The following is an 18,903-nucleotide window of genomic DNA, read 5'->3' on the forward strand; positions in this document are numbered from 1 at the left end:
CTTAGACTGAGATCTCGACATGTTTCATGCATTAGTGAACCAATTTGTGGCATTTAGGGAGGTCTTTTGGCAGAAATGGAATCTATTACTGGTACAAATCCATAGTGCATAATGACCTGAAACGAAGACAGGTCGTGTTTTCGTTACCTTGGAGACGTTTATATCTGCACACGGGGAGGGATCTCTTCACGGGGCTCGCTGTGATCCGACCGTAGACCCAGGACAGACAAACCAAACACTGGCTCCAAATAGGCAGGTCCGACTTTTTGTGTTTTCCCACCGGCCATCGTGGTTCACCTCCACGCTTGGCATCCAGGAAAAGTTTAAATCGGTTACAACCTCCACACTAGATTCTTTGAAACCCAAAACATTGCACCTTTAAGTACATAGCTGGAGCCTGAAGGAGGCTAGCCTAGCTTAGCATTAGAAGCAAGGGGAAACAACTAGCTTGTTTCTCCCCAAGTAAAAAAAAAAAATACACCTCTAAATCTTACTAACTGACATTGTATAATGAACAAGAGTTGATCTACCTGCTCAATACTTCAGCTGCTGAGGTGACACTTTGTTTGCTTGAATTTTGAGAAAGTTCAGTTGTATTATTTGTTTCTGAACAACAGAGGCATGATGTCAGTTTTCCATGATGGTCCACAAATTGTGTGTGTATTGCTGCTCTATCGTTGTGTACACGCGTGTGTGTGAGTGTGTATGTGTGTGTGTGTGTGTGTGTGTGTGTGTGTGTGTGTGTGTGTGTTTGTGTGTGTGTAGCAGCATCTATATCCAAAGCTTTAATAATCCCAGACTGGGTAATTTCTCTTTTCAGGTGTCAACATCTCCGCTCATCTCATCACCTCGGTCCTTTATTCTCTCCCCACCAGCGTCAGTCACGACCAGACGTTCAGGCTAACAGGCAGACGTCACGGTACCGAGGGAAGTATTGACGCAAGGATGCTGAGTCACAAAAGCATTTGTGTGTGTGTGTGTGTGTGTGTATTGATGCAGAGGGGCACAGGTGTAAGCCAGCCATCTGTTCTTCTGTCTTCATTGGAGTAAACAACATTTATTCAGAGAGAAGATGTCCGTGTTCCCTTTTGGCTCACTGACCTGGGCTTGAAAAGTATACTGCGCTGTCAAGTCCAGTTAAATTATCTTGAAAGGATTTGAATCCAGTCAGGTCAAACTAGGTAATTCCAAGCAAAGCCCAATCATTTCAAATGAAAACTAGTCAACCCATGTCATGTCAAGTCAATTTAAAGCTTTTCTGCCATTTTGCATTTCAATTATAACATGTCTATTATGGTAAGTGTGATGGTAAGCGATACTAAAAGCAACACCTGCATCTTGTGCAAACACCCGGCATTCAAATGAGACGGCCAATCCTTATAGCATGGCATTTTCAGCCATCGGAAGCTTGTATTCACAATGTCTGTCGATCTGCATAACTGCACCAGTTTAATACATAAACGAGCTTCTGTGCCACATATTTGCCTGCAGGGCATGGAAATGCATCCTGCATACATCAGTCTGGCTGCAGGCCGCTCGCTAGAACTATCATCTGGGAACCAACATTGCTCATGGGCCCCTGTCTCGTGGATCCCCACATGACTCCAATGAAATGTTTTAGTGTGTCTGGCTACAAGGAAGGAGAGTGTGTTTTTCCTCATTTGAGACACACACATATATAGGCTACAATGGGATTGTGTAGTTCATCGTGTCAATTAATTGCTTGACATGAGCTGTACCAGCACGAGGGGAGAACCAACCTGACCTAACACACACACACACACACACACACACACACACACACACACACACACACACACACACACACACACACTCACTCACACCCCAGGGTATGTACAGTGGTACATACCCTGGGGCGCCTTAGAAAAACACCAAAGGTTAGCAGTCAGGAGTGAGTTGTGGGCATGGCAGTCATGTGCTGTGTGCGTGCGTGTGTGTGTGTGTGTGTGTGTGTGTGTGTGTGTGTAGTCCGTTGATGTGTGTGTACATGCGTGTCTGAGCTTTTGTGAATGTTTGTAGATGCTGGGAAGGGAAATTAATTTCACAATATGTTGACAGATGGTTGGAAAGAGGAGATACCCACAGCCGAAACAGGCACAGATGAATTTATAGGTCTTTTCTAAACATCCGTCTCCTCCATTTTTAATCAGCGTGAACAGATATGAAATAATTAGATGAAGGATAAGATCACCATTTAACCAGAAAGGGCCGATCCATTCAAAGGAGCGGGAGGGATTAGACGCTGATATGGCGAAAGCAATATACAATAAAGCAGAGCAATCTTGTTCAATCATTTGACTGCCAAATGTGATTCTGCAGTTGGCAATATATATATATATATATATATATATATATATATATATATATATATATATATATATATATCTGTAAAGAGAGCTTCCCTCCAGATATCATGACCAATAATTGAGGGTTCGCTTTAATTGGATCGTTCATCTATTTGAGTGTCAGGCACTAAAACATTTCTAAACCTCTCATTATCAAAGGAGATTATGAACACAATGCACCCTGAAATTGCAGTTCAAGTTAAACTCTAATGGTTTTGAATGACCAAAGCAACACACAACTATCCTCTTCTGTTTATAATAATCACTGTCATCCACAGAGTTTAATCCATCGCTGAGGAAAAGACATCACCTGACTTTCAGCATCAAAGCATCACATTTTAGATGATCATTATTTTAATTGTTTTAATGTTGCAGCTTTAGATAACAGGAGAGAGGGGTCTGTCCAGAGGGGTTGTTAGTGACAAACACATGCCATATTAAGGTGTCAAGACATATTCCTGCTCATTATAGCACTTGTGGTTTCTCCCTGTGACATTCCACACACACCGAAGATAAAAGGACACGTGTATTCAAACTTGCCGACAGAGGCCACACAGAGTGTGCACATGCTACCGCTAATCATTGTTGTCGTCGACATCACCATCACCATCATCAAGCTGCAAGCTGAAGGTATAAGTGATTTACAGGGTATAACTGGCCAAAGTGAAAAAACTGCCCCAGGGCCCTGAAGACCTCAGGTTGTCTGTGTGGCAATTACTTACTTTGTAATTTGGGTCAATAAGGACTAATGCCTCTTTTTATCCCGGGGCCCGTTACTGCCTTCTGTCCCTGATAACATACACACTCATACATATTCATATGAATGTGTAAAACACATGCGTGTATATATATATATATATATATATATATATATATATATACACACTTTGTACGGATCACATCAAGGGAATACTATTGAAGTAAAACATTTACTTTTCCCTCAACTTAAGACCAAATGTCAACATGATGACATGTTTTCCACTCTCTGATTAGAATGAATGAGTGAAAAACTGCCCCAGGACCCTGAAGCCCTCAGGTTGTCTGTGTGGCAGCTACTTACTTTGTAATTTGGGTCAATAGGGGCCAATGGATTTTTTTGTCCCGGGGCCTTACTGCCTTCTGTCTCTGAAAACATACACATCCATACATACTTACATGAATGTGGACAAAACATGCGTATATATATGCATATACAGTGTGTATGTTGAAATTTGGTCTTAAGTGAAAAAAAAGGGAAAAGTGAATGTTTTACTTAGATCTAAACAAATGTTTAGATTGATGTTGATGTTATCCGTACAAAGTATATACATATACAAAGTATATATACTTTGTAAGTAAAACATTCACTTTCCCCATAACTTAAGACCAAATTTCAACATGATGAAATATTTTCTGGCCATTTTGATTAGAATAAACAACATTCAACCATGAAAGTAGACCAGAGCAAATTTCATTACGTTTTCCCTTCTTGAAGGGCACACTAGTGGGCACTTTATTACATTTTCTCTACTTTACGGGCACCATAGCGGTCACTTCATCACGTGTTCTCTTCTGGTAGGTCAACATAGAGGTCATCTCATCATCTTGTATACGCCATCGCACCGCCAGGGTCCTCCTCTCCGCTAGAGGGCGCTGCTACACCTCCACGCGGAGTCCAGTGGACGTCAGGTCTGTTGCAGGAAGTACATCTCGCTTGCCGGAGGAAAGACGTCGGCATTCGGCATGCGAGTTTGTTTAGATTTCCATGTGCCGCCGACCTCGCTGGAAACAGCAGATACAACCCCTCGACGTTTAACGACAGCCGTCAGCGCACCGCGGCAGCCATGGGCAAGAAAAGCAAGAAGGAGAAGAAGGTGAAGGGAGCAGAGAAGACTGCTGCCAAAATGGAGAAAAAGGTTTCAAAGCGGTCCAAACGAGAAGAGGTAACGTTCATGTTCACCAACCCTCCGTCTAGTGTACTAGTTATGACACAGAGAGCAAACTCACGGCCAGTAGCTTTTTGTAGCTTTGTACAAATTGAATGTTAATATAAATATATAGTTATATAAACATAACTTTAGCTCGTGTTAGCTCAGGTCTGCTAACTGCATAGTTTACCACAAATGCTAACGACAGGCTAAATGAGTGCCTGGTCACAACACTGCTTATTATTAGGACTATCAATGTTGCTAATATTAATATTATATTTGTAATATTACATGGACCCACAACATGCATCTAATATCTTCAAATCCATAAATATTGTTTACATCCTTCCGGTATTGTTCTCATCACTTGTCATCCTCTGCCTCCTCCTCTCTCCTTCTCTGCTTCCTTCTCTGCTTCCTTCTCTGCCTCCTCCTTCTTGGCTTCTTCTCCTTCCTCCTCTCCTTTTCCTCTCCCTCCTTCTCTGCTTCCTTCTCTGCCTCCAGGAGGATTTGGAAGTTCTGATTGCTGAGTTTCAGAATCTGGATGCAAAGAAGACCCAAGTTGTGGAGATGACATGTCCTCCTCCATCACCGAGGTGAAGGACTGCGCCTCAAGTTCAACTTCACGTGTCCCCATTGGGAGATTTGTCTCACATGCGTCTTGACTGTTGACACATGTATAATTAATCGTCTATCTTTCTTTTTTCAAACGATACATTGTTGCATTTTAAATTTGGTCCGGTATTATGAATGAGCCAAGAGGAGTACACCTGAAGTCCTACACACCAAGGAGTTCTATATTCAATTGTCTTCCTGAATCCTAAGGAAGCCGTCATGAAGTCTTGTTTGTTCCATTGATCGCTTCCACCCCACAAGCTAAAAGCACCAACGCCGGGCAGACCGACATGACTCTTTTTAAACCGAGCCAAACGAGTTTAGGTGTGAAAGCACCCATCCAGTCTCTGATGTCTTTTCCTGTTTTATTTCTTTTTCAGATTGAGTGCGTCTCTCTCCGCCCATCCCGAGAAAGATGAACTCATCCTATTTGGAGGAGAATTCTTCAATGGAAAGAAGGTAGGTGGAAAATACTCCTGAAGGACTGAAAGAGTAGGCAGTGAGATGGCCCAACGCTACAAACAGTTGGTCAACTGGGCTTTCGTTAATTCAACACTCAATTATGTATCTTGTCATCATCTTATCATGTGTTTGCCTCTTTCTCCAGTTTGGTCTATTCGTTAAAAAACAACCCGCTGTTGCTTCTTTTCCGCAGACGTTCCTGTACAACGATCTGTTCTTCTACAGCGTCAAGAAGAACAGCTGGGTGAAGTCGGACATCCCCAACCCTCCTCCGCCACGCTGCTCCCACCAGGTACGAGGATCCTGACTCCTCTGTCGGTGCTCGCCGTCTGTCCTTCTGCCTTGGGATTCTCACCAACAGCTTTACTTACTTCCAAGTAGGCGGAGGCCAGGTGACGAATAGAAATCCAATGAAAGGTTTACAGCTACATTTGATTGACCCTTGCGGTGCTACTTATGCTCCGCTGCAACATTATTTACAGTCCTTGATACTTTATGTGGTTCTCTGTTTACACCACAAGGGGGCAGCCGGCCGTAGAGGAAACTTATCAGCAGTCATTACGGCCATTATGTTGCAAGAAAAACTAATTAAATCTGAGTACATCAACTTGAACCCTCCCTTCCTTTCCCTCCTCAGGCAGTGGTGGTTCCCCAGGGTGGGGGTCAGCTCTGGGTGTTTGGGGGAGAGTTTGCCTCTCCAAACGGGGAGCAGTTCTACCACTACAAGGACCTCTGGGTGCTGCACCTGGCCACGCACACGTGGGAGAACATCAAGTGAGTGCAGCAGCAGAGTGATCGGAAGAATGAACGTTTGTACAGGAATCTGAAGGGGACCAGCAACACTATTTCATCTTAATTAGCTCATTACATGCTGTGAATGTAATGTCTTATTAGGAGTTAAGTTGATTGCTTAGGTCATAAAAACTACTTTACAGCTCAATGTTTGTATAAGCTATTTCTGAGGGTACAAGTGTGAATGAAATGTGTGTGTGTGTGTATATATATATATGTATGTATGTGTGTGTGTGTGTGTATATGTGTGTATATATATATATATATATATATATATATATATATATATATATATATATATATATATATATATATATATATATATATATATATTATTTATATTGAATTAATTAGCAGATTTAATTGATAAAAAATTAGGATGGGAATATATAAGCATTATGCTTCTACCTAATACCTTTTCAGTCTATCTGTATATTTGATTGTGGCTTTACTTACTGTATTGGAATGCAAAAGCTTGATTTTTCAATCAAGTCCCAAGGTGCAAGTGGCGTTGTGGTGGTTTCACTTTTCAGACATGAGCGGTCCAAAAGGATTTCAGGTTTTTCTTTTCTTTTTTCCCGCAGGGCCCCTGGTGGTCCACCGGGTCGCAGCGGGCACCGCATGGTCCTCAGCAAGAAACAGCTGCTGGTGTTTGGAGGTTTCCACGAGAGCACCAGGTAGCGTGTTTAACCTTTTGAGCACGGCAAGGCAAAGCAGCGCCGCTGTGCCTGTTTTACATTTTTATTTTATTTTGTTTGAACGTTTCCTTAATTATCTCCAGAACCACATCGTTGTTTAACTTCATTTAAAGTTCTACAGTTCCACAACCCTTGTGAGAAGATACATATGGTGTAAAACATGATTAAAGTAACTGTTAAGTTTAAGTATTTACGTAAACTCCGCCGACTATACTGCTGCTCCGTCAGCTTGCCGCGGCGGGCGTAAGGTTTCACTAAATCCATGATAAATACCCTTTACAAAGTCGGATGTCCCTAACAAACACATCTCAGTAATCGTGCAGGCTTGTGGGAGTCTAACAAAGTAATCAAAATCCTTACAAACTCAATATTAGTACCTGTAAAATCACAAATTGGCCGGAGGTTTCTTTTTCTTCTTCTGTCTCACAAATCCGCTTCCTGTGACTTACGTGTACCCCCCACATTTCTAGAAACACCTCACACAGCAAGAGGGAAGGCTTATGCAAATTTTAATACCCAGCAGCCTCTGGTGAGACAATGTTTTGTCATAAAACAACTAACCTTTCTATTTTTGAACCGAAAGACAGGTTTTTTTTTACTAAAACACCTTCCCAATATATCAAAGCTTGGTTTTACAGTGCATTCATTGTTGCATATTCTGATTATTTAGATCCTAAGATTTCCAAAAAGGTGACCTATTAGTATTTTGGATGTTGGTAAGGGCCTGAACCATGGAGTTTGTAAAAGTTTGGCTACTTTTTTGGGTGGAAATCTAGCATAGATCATGCTGGACATTAATAGTTATGATCAAAATATGTTAAAAAAGTGTTTTTTTTGAAAATATACATTTTATTCACAAATAAATTCTGAAAAAAATTATATAAAATAATACAAGTAATATAACTCATTTGGGGTTCATACGACTACTTGAATAAAATCAAGACGTAAAAAAAGAACCATATTTGAGCCTCAGGTTTCAAGAGGTTAATATCACAGCGTTACTTCCTTCATTCCACCAAAGGCTGAGTGGAGACGGCTTATTCTAAGCCCTGTTCACCGCACAAACAATCCCATAGAGATCAGCAAAGTTGTATCTCTTCTGGTAAACACATCACATTTTATAAAGTGGTATTTATCCCCAGGGATATATTTGGAGTCGGTGACTGAGCAGAGAATTCATAAAATAAGTGAGACTCCTAATGGGAGAATGAGAAAAAGAAAGCGGCTCTATACGTGGATGTAGAACTTAAAGCTGCACTAATCAATAGTTTTAGTCTAACAATGGGTTAAATTAGGATGTTTGTAGAGACAAACTCACTGGGAATGATCAAATATCATTCAGCTCTTTGTTGGCAGGAGATTGTCTGTTAAGGGATTAATGACTTTTTATAGCCTTCTGCCAAATGTTTGATGTTTATTTAAGTGCAATTTATGTTAACGGAGCCAGAGAGTCCATTTTATTTATGGCTTTGGTTGTGAGATTTAATTGTATTAGTCTTTTTTTATCTTTAGGGTATTACAATGTTTTTCATCATCATAATGTCAGGGGCATAAAAATGGTCCGTAATGCAGTTTATCACAAATATTTCTGGGACAACAAAAGTAGTAATCGCGACCTAACATTGAGCCGCTTTTATATTTTCTCTGGAGCTAAAATCAAGAACTAATAGCAGAGCGAATTTTGCACTTTGTGAACAAATGTATTTGTGGTATTCAGCGTGCTGTGGAGTTCTGCCCCCAAGCGGCTGAGAAACTGTCGAAAAAAACGCTTTAAGAATGAGTCGTCTAATCAGCAATCTCTTTGCAAAAGGTCATAAAGCTGACAGTCCTCAAGCTCTTAAACGTTTCAAAGTTGGGATTTGCTTTTAGCCCGTTCCTCTCCTTCTCCTTCCTCCTCCTCCCTTTGCAGGGATTTTATCTACTACAATGACGTCTACTCCTTCTCCCTGGACACCTTCTCCTGGTCGCGTCTAGCTCCATCAGGCTCCGCCCCCTTACCGCGCTCCGCCTCTCAGATGACCGCCACGCCCGACGGCATGGCCGTCGTCATCTACGGGGGGTACTCCAAAGTGGTGTGTGTGTGTGTGTGTGCGTGTGTGTGTGTGCGTGTGTGTGTGTGTGTGTGTGTGTGCGCCGCCTCTCCTCCGTATTGATAAAACATAAAATCTTGTGATGCGTTTTCATTTAGCGAGTCAAGAAGGACGTAGAGAAGGGGACCATCCACTCCGACATGTTCCTTCTTAAGCGAGAGGGTAAAGATGGCCAAGGTACACAAATACTTAAGTTACTGAAATAACAGAAATCCTTCAGCTTCTACACTTGTTCGCTATTCTATTGTGACCCGCCTTCGTCTGATTCTCAACCCCGTCCTGCAGAGAAGTGGGCGTGGTCCAGGGTGAGCCCCTCTGGGAACAAGCCCACACCCCGCTCCGGGTTCTCCGCGGCGATGGGCCCGGCGGGGCGGGCGGTGCTGTTTGGTGGGGTTTGCGACGAGGAAGAGGAGGAGACCCTGGAGGGCGACTTCTACAACGACCTCTACCTGTATGACACCGGGAAGAACCGCTGGTTCCCCGTCCAGCTCCGGGTGAGTCACATGACCTGCTGGATGGATGAGTGTTTGTCAAATCTGTTAGGATGAAGAGTCTGCTCTGTTTCCGTCAAGGTGCTCACTACTGATTGGACCCATCGCCTCCCGAGGGAGCTGCCAGTCAACCGCAGGGCTTCGACTTATTTATCCTTTTGTTTCCAGGGAAACAAGTCAGATAAGAAGAAACGGAGAAGGGGGAAGAAGGCTGGAGCAGACGGGGAGGGAGCCGAGAGGAAGGGGGAGGACGAGGAGGAGGCGCCGCAAGGACCCACTGAGGTCATCAAGGAGATCGTCACTGAGGACGGCACAGTGATGACCATCACGGAAGTGATCCCTGGAGCTCAGGAGGAGGAGGAGGATGAGGAAGAAGAAGAGGAGGAGGACGATGGCAAGATTACACTCACACACTAAACACACTTAAAAGATGTGAGATAATATAGATGGGTTGGACAATCACACGCTTTCTTTCTTTTTTTCTTTCTTTTTTAATCTCTTCAGGTTTAGCCTCGGCGCCCCTGGTGGAGCCCTGCGCGAGGTCCAGCGCCATGGCAACGGTGCGCCAGGGCAAGCTCTTCCTGTACGGAGGGATGTTCGAGGTCGGCGACCGCCAGTTCACCCTGAACGACTTCTACTCGCTGGACCTCAACAAGATGGACCAGTGGGAGGTTCTGGTTGAAATGGACCCAAGTGAGTGAAAAGAAGTCAACAAGTGAATTAACACACGTAGATAATACAAATAAAAAGATCTGACATGTATTCAGCTCTAAAGCTGTCTTGTGTGAATATGTTGCCATGCAGTGGAGGAGTTGTAAGGCGATACGACTAGGGTTGGGCACGTCTGGTACCTACCGGACCGAAAAGCAACGCAGATTTTGGTGCTTCCATCCGGTGCCTGAGCCGATTTTAAATACTTAAATACTAAAAACGATTATTAAAATAGTTTTTATTAAATCGATTATTAAAAAGAGTGCACTCGCTGCTCTGCTCTCTGTCTGCCTGCATGCAGAGCGGGGATCGAGGGGGCGGGGCTTCCAGCGCTCACACACACAGCGCGCGCACACAGAGATCGCTGCAGACACGAGCACGAGCTTTTGAACGTCCGTCCTCGGCTTGATGGAACAAATCTCTCTAGTTTATATATTAATGATGACGTGTAGTCCAGTAAAGCAGCAGTTTTAGGATCCAACAGTCTGAGTTCTGTTGCACACGGTCCCATCAGGCCACCTGACTGTTCTTTTTTTAAATATATATTTTTATAGTTTGAAGTTAAAAGGTTTGAAGCTGTAGTTTGAAGTGTGTTTTGTATGTACTTATTTATTTATATCTATAGTATACTTAAAACAGTTAATAATATTGTTCAATTTGAAGAAAAAAAATTGCCTAAAGTATCGGTTCAGGCACCGTTTAGGCACCGGTATCGGTTTAGCACCGGTATCGGAAAAAACCCAAAGGATACCGATCCCTAGATACGACGGGAGAGAAGTCTGAGCTTTCATTCAGATTTACGATGTTTCTTTTAATTTTCTTCACAGAGACACAGGAGTGGCTGGAGGAGTCTGAGTCAGAGGAAGATGAGGAAGATGAGGAGGAGGAGGAGGAGGAGGCCGCGAAGGAGGCGGCGGCCAAAGGAGCAGAAGGAGCAGAAGGAGCAGAAGGGGAGGAGGAGGAGTCTGAGTCTGAAGAGGAGGAGGATGAGGAAGGCAAGAGATTATTCTTTCTTTTCACTGTCTTATAATTATGTCTTTATCTTTTCACTTTCTGCTATTCATAACGAGCAAAAAGTAAAGGATGCAGATTAGGATGCTTGATATCAAACACATGAAGCTATAATATAACAATAAACCTCATATAAGGTAAACCAACCTCACAAGCGCATGAGAAAACATCTCTGATATGAAATCTGATATGGCGTCCATAGGTGATGTCTAGACGCTGTATGTAGATTTCAATAGAATCATCTTCCGTCTTAATTGGTCAGTATGTTAGCTGTATCAGCTGATTGCAAATCTAAATGCAGTGACGCTCCAAGGTAAACGTTAATATATATATATATATCTATATATATATATATATATATATATATATATATATATATATATATATATATATATATATAGCACGACCACAGCGCGTAACGTAAAAGCATCTTACTTTACCAGGTTGGCATGCTAGCGTCCAGTTGTAGCAGTCGACAGCTTTTTTGTTTTTTAAACACAAGCGCTGGGTAATTGCATGCACGCATTTACTTAATTTAAGAGTTTTTAATTTATTAATGGGTTAGTCCCCGAGCCAGAAAACACAGTAGTGCTTTTAGTGACCTTTTATGTCTTGATTAGAGTCTTATATGTTGAGAGCTTTGGAGCAGATTGGCTCTTTTTTAAAGATGTTTGATTTTGAATGAAACCACCGGTTTCAAAAGTAAATTTGACCATGATTTTTTTATTTTTTATTTGTAAAACAATAGTTACCAGTGTATTTAACCTCTATACCCGTGTATGTGTGTGTTTCCAGATGAAGAGGCGCACCCCGCAGTGCAGGAGGCAGAGACGGTGACGGACTACCAGACCCGCACAGAGCAGTACTGGATGGGACTGGCTCGTTCCAACATGGGCGCCGACGCCAAGGACAAAAAGGTCGCCAAGGTTGCCCTCGCCATGGCGAAGGTCTTCTTTGAAGACCAATAGAGGGATCCGCCAAACTGTGTGCATGACTGTGTGTGTGTGTGTGTGTGTGTGTGTGTGTGTGTGTGTGTGTGTGTGTGTGTGTAAAATAGTATGTTGAAATTACCTTTTTTTTAACATGTCCTTTGTACTGTGCTGCAAATATTCAGTAATGCCAATTGATTTATTTTTTAAAACAGAAAGCAAAAACACGTTGTTTTCTCCCACTGATCAAATTAAATTTGAATATATGGACTATTTTCGAGTTTGTGAATTTATCGTTACATTAGATGGTTTCGTTGCGGATTACGGTTTTCCTTCATTTTGAATAAAGTATAAATAACTTATATTGGATATCATTTAACATTAAAGGGGATGCATTCAGATACTTTTTTTAAAAGTTGGGTTGTATGAGGTTCTCATCCGTAGTCCGTGTTTTACCTCCAGTAGCTCCTGTGTTCTGCCAGGTAATAACACTGTTTTTGTCAGTGGAGTCTCAATTCCCCGCCGGCAAAGTTTAGAAAATATTCTAAATAAGGCACAAATTGGTTTTGGGTTTAAGTTTTGCCGCTGCCCTCCTCCACAGCAGTACATTGCTTCGCTCTCGTTAATGCACTGACCATGAAGAACCCATTCAACCCCACGTATAGAAAAGATGAGAACTGTCCCTTTTTGACGTTTTTAAACGATATTGCTCCATTTTGAGACCAGGGCCCCGTTCCTCGTACGTGGTTCAACTAAGTGGATAAATTGTCCTGTTATCCAGCTTAAATTAACCCGACAATTGAAGTCGGGCTATCTCGGTTTTCAAACAATCTCGTTAATTCGAGCCAGACTTCAGTCATCAGGATAGTTGTGCGTGCCCGTCCTACCTCAAAAGGCGGAAGCGTCGATTACCGATGATTTTTATAACGGTACAATGGCAAATAAACTCAAAGGAAGAGCCTCTTCTTTCTCCGCTGACGAGTCGGAGATGATCATGAACGCATATTCAAGACCATTATCGTGGCAAAATCTAACACCGCCACCGCTGCGAGGGTTAAATTAAATGCATAAGTGTTGGGAACATGTATTTTAAGTGCCTCATCTCCCCAATCAGATTATATTTCTTTAACTGTGCCTGCTGGCAGTAGGCTTCATGGAATGCATCATCAAATGAGATCTTGCCAGCGGAAATAATTCTCAACTCTTTCAGAATAAGTAGATAAAAACAAGCCCAAAGACTTTCTAATTGATACGGATTAATAGATACTTATGAGGATATAATGTATGCGCTTATGTGTCATGTACTATGTATATATTCAACACTGTCTCCTAAAAATGACGTCCCCTCCCCCAGGCTTGTGAATAAAGCCTCACCTGAAATGAAAGTTTAATTGGAGGTTTGAGCAGAAAGTACGGAACAAGTAGCTCAAAGCAGTAAAGCTAAAATGAAACCACGATCTGGCATTTCTGTCGCTCCCTCTGATTTAACTTTCACGCTTTAAAGCTGGTCATCTTTTCCATATTTCGAGCCAAGGCGTCAAGTTCCCTGGAACAAGATAACTGATTCATAGTTATATGATGATTTGATGGCTAGCAGCAACACATGCCCTTTGTCTTGAGTTTCACTCGTCTACAACAATCAAAGGAGAGAACGGGAAGGCGGCTGCGCTGAGCGGAGGAACGGCAGCATTCTGGAATCATCAAACAATGAGAGGGGAGGAGGTGGAGGGTGAAGGTGAAGAAGACGGGATGACGAGACGGCGGCAGCAGCAGGGGAGAAAGAAAAGGGAGAGGGAGCGAGGGAATGCTGGGAAGGAGGAGGGGACGGGTGTGCGTCGTGTCAGGGAAGACATCAGTCACTGCTGCGAGTACCAGCCTATCCTCCTGACCTATTTTATCCTCCATCAGCACGTTGAGCGAGGGATGTGAGGAGGCTGATGAATAATAGAGGAGAGGGAGAGATGGATGAGAATGAGGCTGCCTTCCTCTCGTTCACTTCTCCCTCCTTCACCGCTCACTCGTCTCCCTTTTTCTTTCTTTTTTCTTTTTTTTTCTTCTGCGACCCCCGCCTCCCCCCTTTTTTTTTACTCCAGGACAAGAAAAGATTGTATAAATAACTAAAGAGAAGCGATTTGTTTTGTTTTGTTGGGTGTGCTGCTGACGTGAAGGGGCACGTAGCGCGTAATCGTCAGAGCCGTCAGTCGTGAGCGTGTGGAGAGAAACTAGCTAATGGTAAAGGAAGCTGTTCAGGTAAAGGAAGGAGCTGTTTGTTTCACTTGCTGTCAGGGTTGGTATGAATAAAGTCTCCATGAAAGAAGAACGGATGATGTGAGAGTGGCCAAAACTAGCAACCCAATAAGGTTCCCCGTTGACCATTGGATGGAAACCAGTCCAGTTGGTGCTTCTGTAATTTTTTTCTCCTAAGGCTTACTATTCCAAGGGGTACGTGCATAACTATTGACCACCCAGAGGAGCTTCCTTATTGATTTCATGGAGATGTTGCTCATTGTTTGGACGGACCAAGTCAGAAAATGCAGCGCGCTGCGGGACAGGACGGCCTCAACGGAAAAGAACACCTGAACTAGTTGCCAGATTCGACTGGATCGTGGTTACATGAATAATTTCACATTCATTGAATGTGCTGTAACTCTGTTGCGTTGCTCTCCCGAAGGTTTCTTCCTTTTTTCCTTGTAAAAGGTTTTTCCTGATCCGATGTGAGGTCTGGAACAGGGATGCCATGTGTACAGACTGTAAAGCCCTCAGAGGAAAATTTGTGATTTTGGGCTATACAAAATAAACATAATTTAATTTAATTGGCCACCATTGACACAGCAATTTTCACACACCACTCGTTGAGCCCCCCAGCCATTTTTCTCCAAAATTCCGAATGGTTTGCATACCCATACTGAATACAGAATATCTCCTCAACCACAAGAGCTATTTGAATAATATACAGAAAACACTTGTGAGACCAGTTAAGAGGAGTTTAGATAGCAGTATATGTGTTACTGGTTTATTGGTTGATGATAGAACACAGGAAAATAAGAAGAAAAAAACCTCTACTTCTTCTTTCTACTATAAAATAGCACTATGTTTGACTTTGATTAAGTGAAGTTAAATATTTTTAGTAATTCATTTAGTGCACATTTCGTGAACCGTAGGTTTATATCCGCTAAAAGCAAAAATGCCCGAACTTTCTTCCTGGACCGTGGACGCCTCTGGTTCCACAATAGAGGGGCTCTGCTCAAGCAGATGTATCAATACATAGCAAGCAAGTATCGTTTCTTCCATAAGTTAGTCATATTAAATTTTTTTGGCTGAAAAAAAAGGCAATGTGGTTGATCTCTTGCTGAGGCGGATTCCGTAGTTCGTAAGCTTTCCAGAAAGGTGCGGCAATCATGTGTGGCATCAAGCTAGGGTTATGAACATTTATATTTTCATAATTTGGGGAACTCTCTCGAGTCACTGTCGAGTCCCTCGAGTCATATTTATGGTTTATGTTATGGTTGAATTGTGTTCTAAACATGTAAAATGGATTTATATGCTCTTGTAAGGCGTTTTTTTGCACATCAGTGGCTCTGGCATCGATTCATGAGAGTACGAGGACTTGGAGAGTGAGGAAGAGCTCCTGATGAAGAATTCTGCCCCAAAACATGAAGGGATACAGTGCTTGTTTTCTTTCTTTTCCTTTTGGTTTTACAGCTCACAACTGCTCTTTTACTTTGCTCTCATCGCTGCCATGAGAAACGGGCAGCTTCTCCACCAGAGCCCCTTCAAACCCACCGTCCGGTCCCCGATCAGCGCCAGCCGGCAGAGGAACAGAGTTGGTTGCTAGCTTGCAAGCTGAGCGTTTAGCTGCTTCAGAGCTACATATGTCCTTTAGCAGTTGGTGGAGACCAAAAACAGAGCTCCAAGGATTTCGATCGGTTTTTGGGGTCCACCAACTCAAGACTTCAAATAAATGATAGAGTTGATCTTTGTCTGTCATGTATAAATTAGTAACTGTCTAAATATTCAATCCTATTTCTTACAACTTTACGTTCCCATACAAATTAACTGCATTCAATACGGAATACATATTTTCTCCTGGATTAGTCAGAGTTTTCAATGGGATTAGCGTGAATTGAAACAAGACTAAGCAAAAAACACCCAAATTACTTGGTTATGCTTAGTAAAAAGGGTTTGGCTTTATCATAAATATTGTTACGTTAATAAAAAAACAAACTTAAATGGCACTTATTTATAGCACGTTGTAGTTTGTCTCCCTTGAAGAAATTGTACTTTCTTGATTCTTGTTGTTCTGAGTTTGTCCTCATAGTTGAATGCATTTATTGTAAGTCGCTTTGGATAAAAGCGTCAGCTAAATGTAATGTAACTCCAAGGATTTTAACTTTTTTGTTAATCCGGCGTTGGCTCACAGCGACGACCGGCGCAGCAGCGAGGTCTTTGCATAACCAGTTAGAAGTTCCTTTTACAGTAACCTTTAGTTATGGATGTACATTTTAAAAACAAGTAAACGTTGACCGTTGGTTTCATACGGGACACAACCAGCGGTCTCCTGTGTGATAGTCCTGTGTTTTATTTTTTACTCACTTCCCTATGTGGACTTCTGTGATAAGAAATATATTTGTGATATGTCAAAAACTAAATAAGAAATGTAATTGACAATGCAGTTGCCTTATATGGGAATATCATTTTATGAGACAAATCTGAAATATTCCACTAGTTAAATGTTGAATTGTGACCCCTCGTACTTTTTACAATATGTGAACGCAGTAACCACGTTATCCACGTTTGTGTCAGCGTGTCTTTGCACTTATTCACTCTGTTCAGAGGATGTCATGGATTTGTGTGGGCAGACACTAACCTCCCTAAATCCTAATCCCTCTGTTGTGGTCAGGAAATTAAACTAACTGCACATCGCCTCTCCTGTCCTCGGTCACCTGCTCACCTCTCTCTCTACTACCAGTGTGTTTAGAGGCCTAAACCTTAATCCCAGCCTCACAGTGATTGTATTACTGTAATCTGGACTGGAATTGGCTTAACTCTCGCAGACACTGTCAGACAGAAGGACAAGGACAACAGGGGCAGCTGCAGGGAGGAGCTGAACGAGTAAAAGGAGGACAGGGGAAGAAGTTTAGGAGAGGGAGGATGAGAGGACAGTCAGGGAGAGGGAGGAGGGGACAGACAAGGGGTGTTGATTCTTAAATCATTGGAGTAACATCTGTATCATCTAGCGTTTCCTTTCTGCCCACACTGAGATCTAAACATCACAACACACCGCATTGGCACAAAACTCAAGTGAAATGAGTTGGCCCAATAACCCTGAAAAACCTTTATACCCCGTTAGCAACTTACACTGGAATAATGGGGTGCCATCTGGGATCACAGTATCCAGTTTTGTTTTTAAACGCCCCTTCTTGCCGACATTGCCAGCTGAAACGCAACGCAACTGTAAATGTCTTTCCAGTGAAATGAGAAGATCCGGCTGATGACGTTTCCTTGCAGCGTTTGAAGTGTCGACTCAGTAGCTGAAAGTTGGAATAGCAAACAGCGGCATCCATCTGCCTGATGTGAAGATTTGCAGATTAAAGCTTGGGTAGGTAATGTTATTTCTTTTATTTGTTGAAAAAGAAAAGAAAACGAATATGCTAATAATCGTGGCTGTCGCACAACTATAGTTATCCCGTCCATTCACTTAATTCGGCCTGAACGACCTAAATGACCCGTTGCTCGTCACCAGAGTCTTCCACAAGCTTCTAGCTCGACAGCTGTGAGTGCTAACAAGTTATCTTCGTTGTTTACGTTCGTTCGATAATAATTTTGTGGGAGGGGCTTCGGAGGGAGGCCTGGAGCTGATCTCCTGTGAAGGCAAGTTCCTCAGTGGGCACCAGTAATTAACTGGCTGTACTGGCTGATGGTGTAAATACAAATAAGGTTGCCAGTGGTGCAATCAGTCAATCATTTAATAAACCACAGAAGTTAATCTTACCCTCACAACCATGTGCTGTCAGTATATTAAATCAATTTCACACTTTTTATCTACTTGCGTGAAAAATGTGGAACGCTTTTGGTGTGAACGCAGCATTAGAGCTGTGTCTCCCCATAGTCCCTCCTTACAGCTTGTATGTAAGTGCATCTCATATCCAGATTGTATCTAGATATGATTTAATCTGATTACGTTTACACTTGGAATTAATATCCGTTGGAAACCACTGGGCCCGATAAGTGAAGCCAATGTTGAAGTGACTTAAACTTTGCATTCTTTTTAATCAGGGGGCGACTTCTCTGGTTGCAAAAATAATCAGATTGTATAGAAGTCTATCTAAAAATGACCCTACTTCTCACTTAATATATTACCTAAATAAACATTGTAAACACAGGGTACAGGGTGATACACCAATTTTTATCGTAGAATTTGTCTGTGAAAATCAGGGCAGGATTACTTGATTCTCTCTTGAAAAGGCAAAGATTTGCTCATGCAATGGCCACCGCAGACTGACCAGAAGTAATTGATTTTATAATGAAACTTGCGATGGGCTTACACGAGCCGCGATGTCAAATCGGCAAATTTGCGTAAAGAAGGGTGGGGCGGGCCAATGATCCGTTCCCTGCTTCCTACTCCTCTACAACATTTGGGAAATACCTATTTGCACGAGAGTTAGATGAACAGCTTTGGCATCGCTCTCACGTCTGTGCACTACATGTGGAGCTTGAGCCAGAGGCTTGAGCCGAAGCTTATTTTAGCGTGGATTTGGGAAATGGGTGGAAACAGCCACCCTGGTACCAGCACTTATAGTTCCCCGAGTTAACACTGTGTGCCAAGCTAAG

At 42.4% G+C, this 18,903-nt stretch overlaps 1 protein-coding gene across 1 annotated transcript; it reads left to right on the forward strand.

The window, feature by feature from the left end:
* Nucleotides 1-4,166: 4,166 nt before the first annotated feature.
* Nucleotides 4,167-12,343, forward strand: klhdc4 (kelch domain containing 4). Its single transcript, XM_079224024.1, has 13 exons — nt 4,167-4,288; nt 4,778-4,869; nt 5,269-5,347; nt 5,544-5,642; nt 5,988-6,124; nt 6,727-6,819; nt 8,750-8,912; nt 9,029-9,107; nt 9,216-9,424; nt 9,590-9,815; nt 9,926-10,114; nt 10,960-11,127; nt 11,939-12,343. Exons 1-13 carry the CDS (start codon nt 4,190-4,192, stop codon nt 12,109-12,111), a joined length of 1,806 nt encoding a protein of 601 aa, XP_079080150.1. The 5' UTR covers nt 4,167-4,189; the 3' UTR covers nt 12,112-12,343.
* Nucleotides 12,344-18,903: the final 6,560 nt, after the last annotated feature.

Source organism: Taurulus bubalis, assembly GCF_910589615.1.
Source record: "Taurulus bubalis genome assembly, chromosome: 9".
NCBI lineage: Eukaryota > Metazoa > Chordata > Actinopteri > Perciformes > Cottidae > Taurulus > Taurulus bubalis.

What these genes read in the sequence shown, in the direction of transcription:
- klhdc4 (XM_079224024.1), top strand. Translation starts at nt 4,190, where the DNA reads ATGGGCAAGAAAAGCAAGAAGGAGAAGAAGGTGAAGGGAGCAGAGAAG. An exon ending in TGTCCTCCTCCATCACCGAG is followed by an intron (nt 4,870 to 5,268) that starts GTGAAGGACTGC and finishes TTTCTTTTTCAG; the next exon opens with ATTGAGTGCGTCTCTCTCCG. An exon ending in GGTTCCCCGTCCAGCTCCGG is followed by an intron (nt 9,425 to 9,589) that starts GTGAGTCACATG and finishes TTTTGTTTCCAG; the next exon opens with GGAAACAAGTCAGATAAGAA.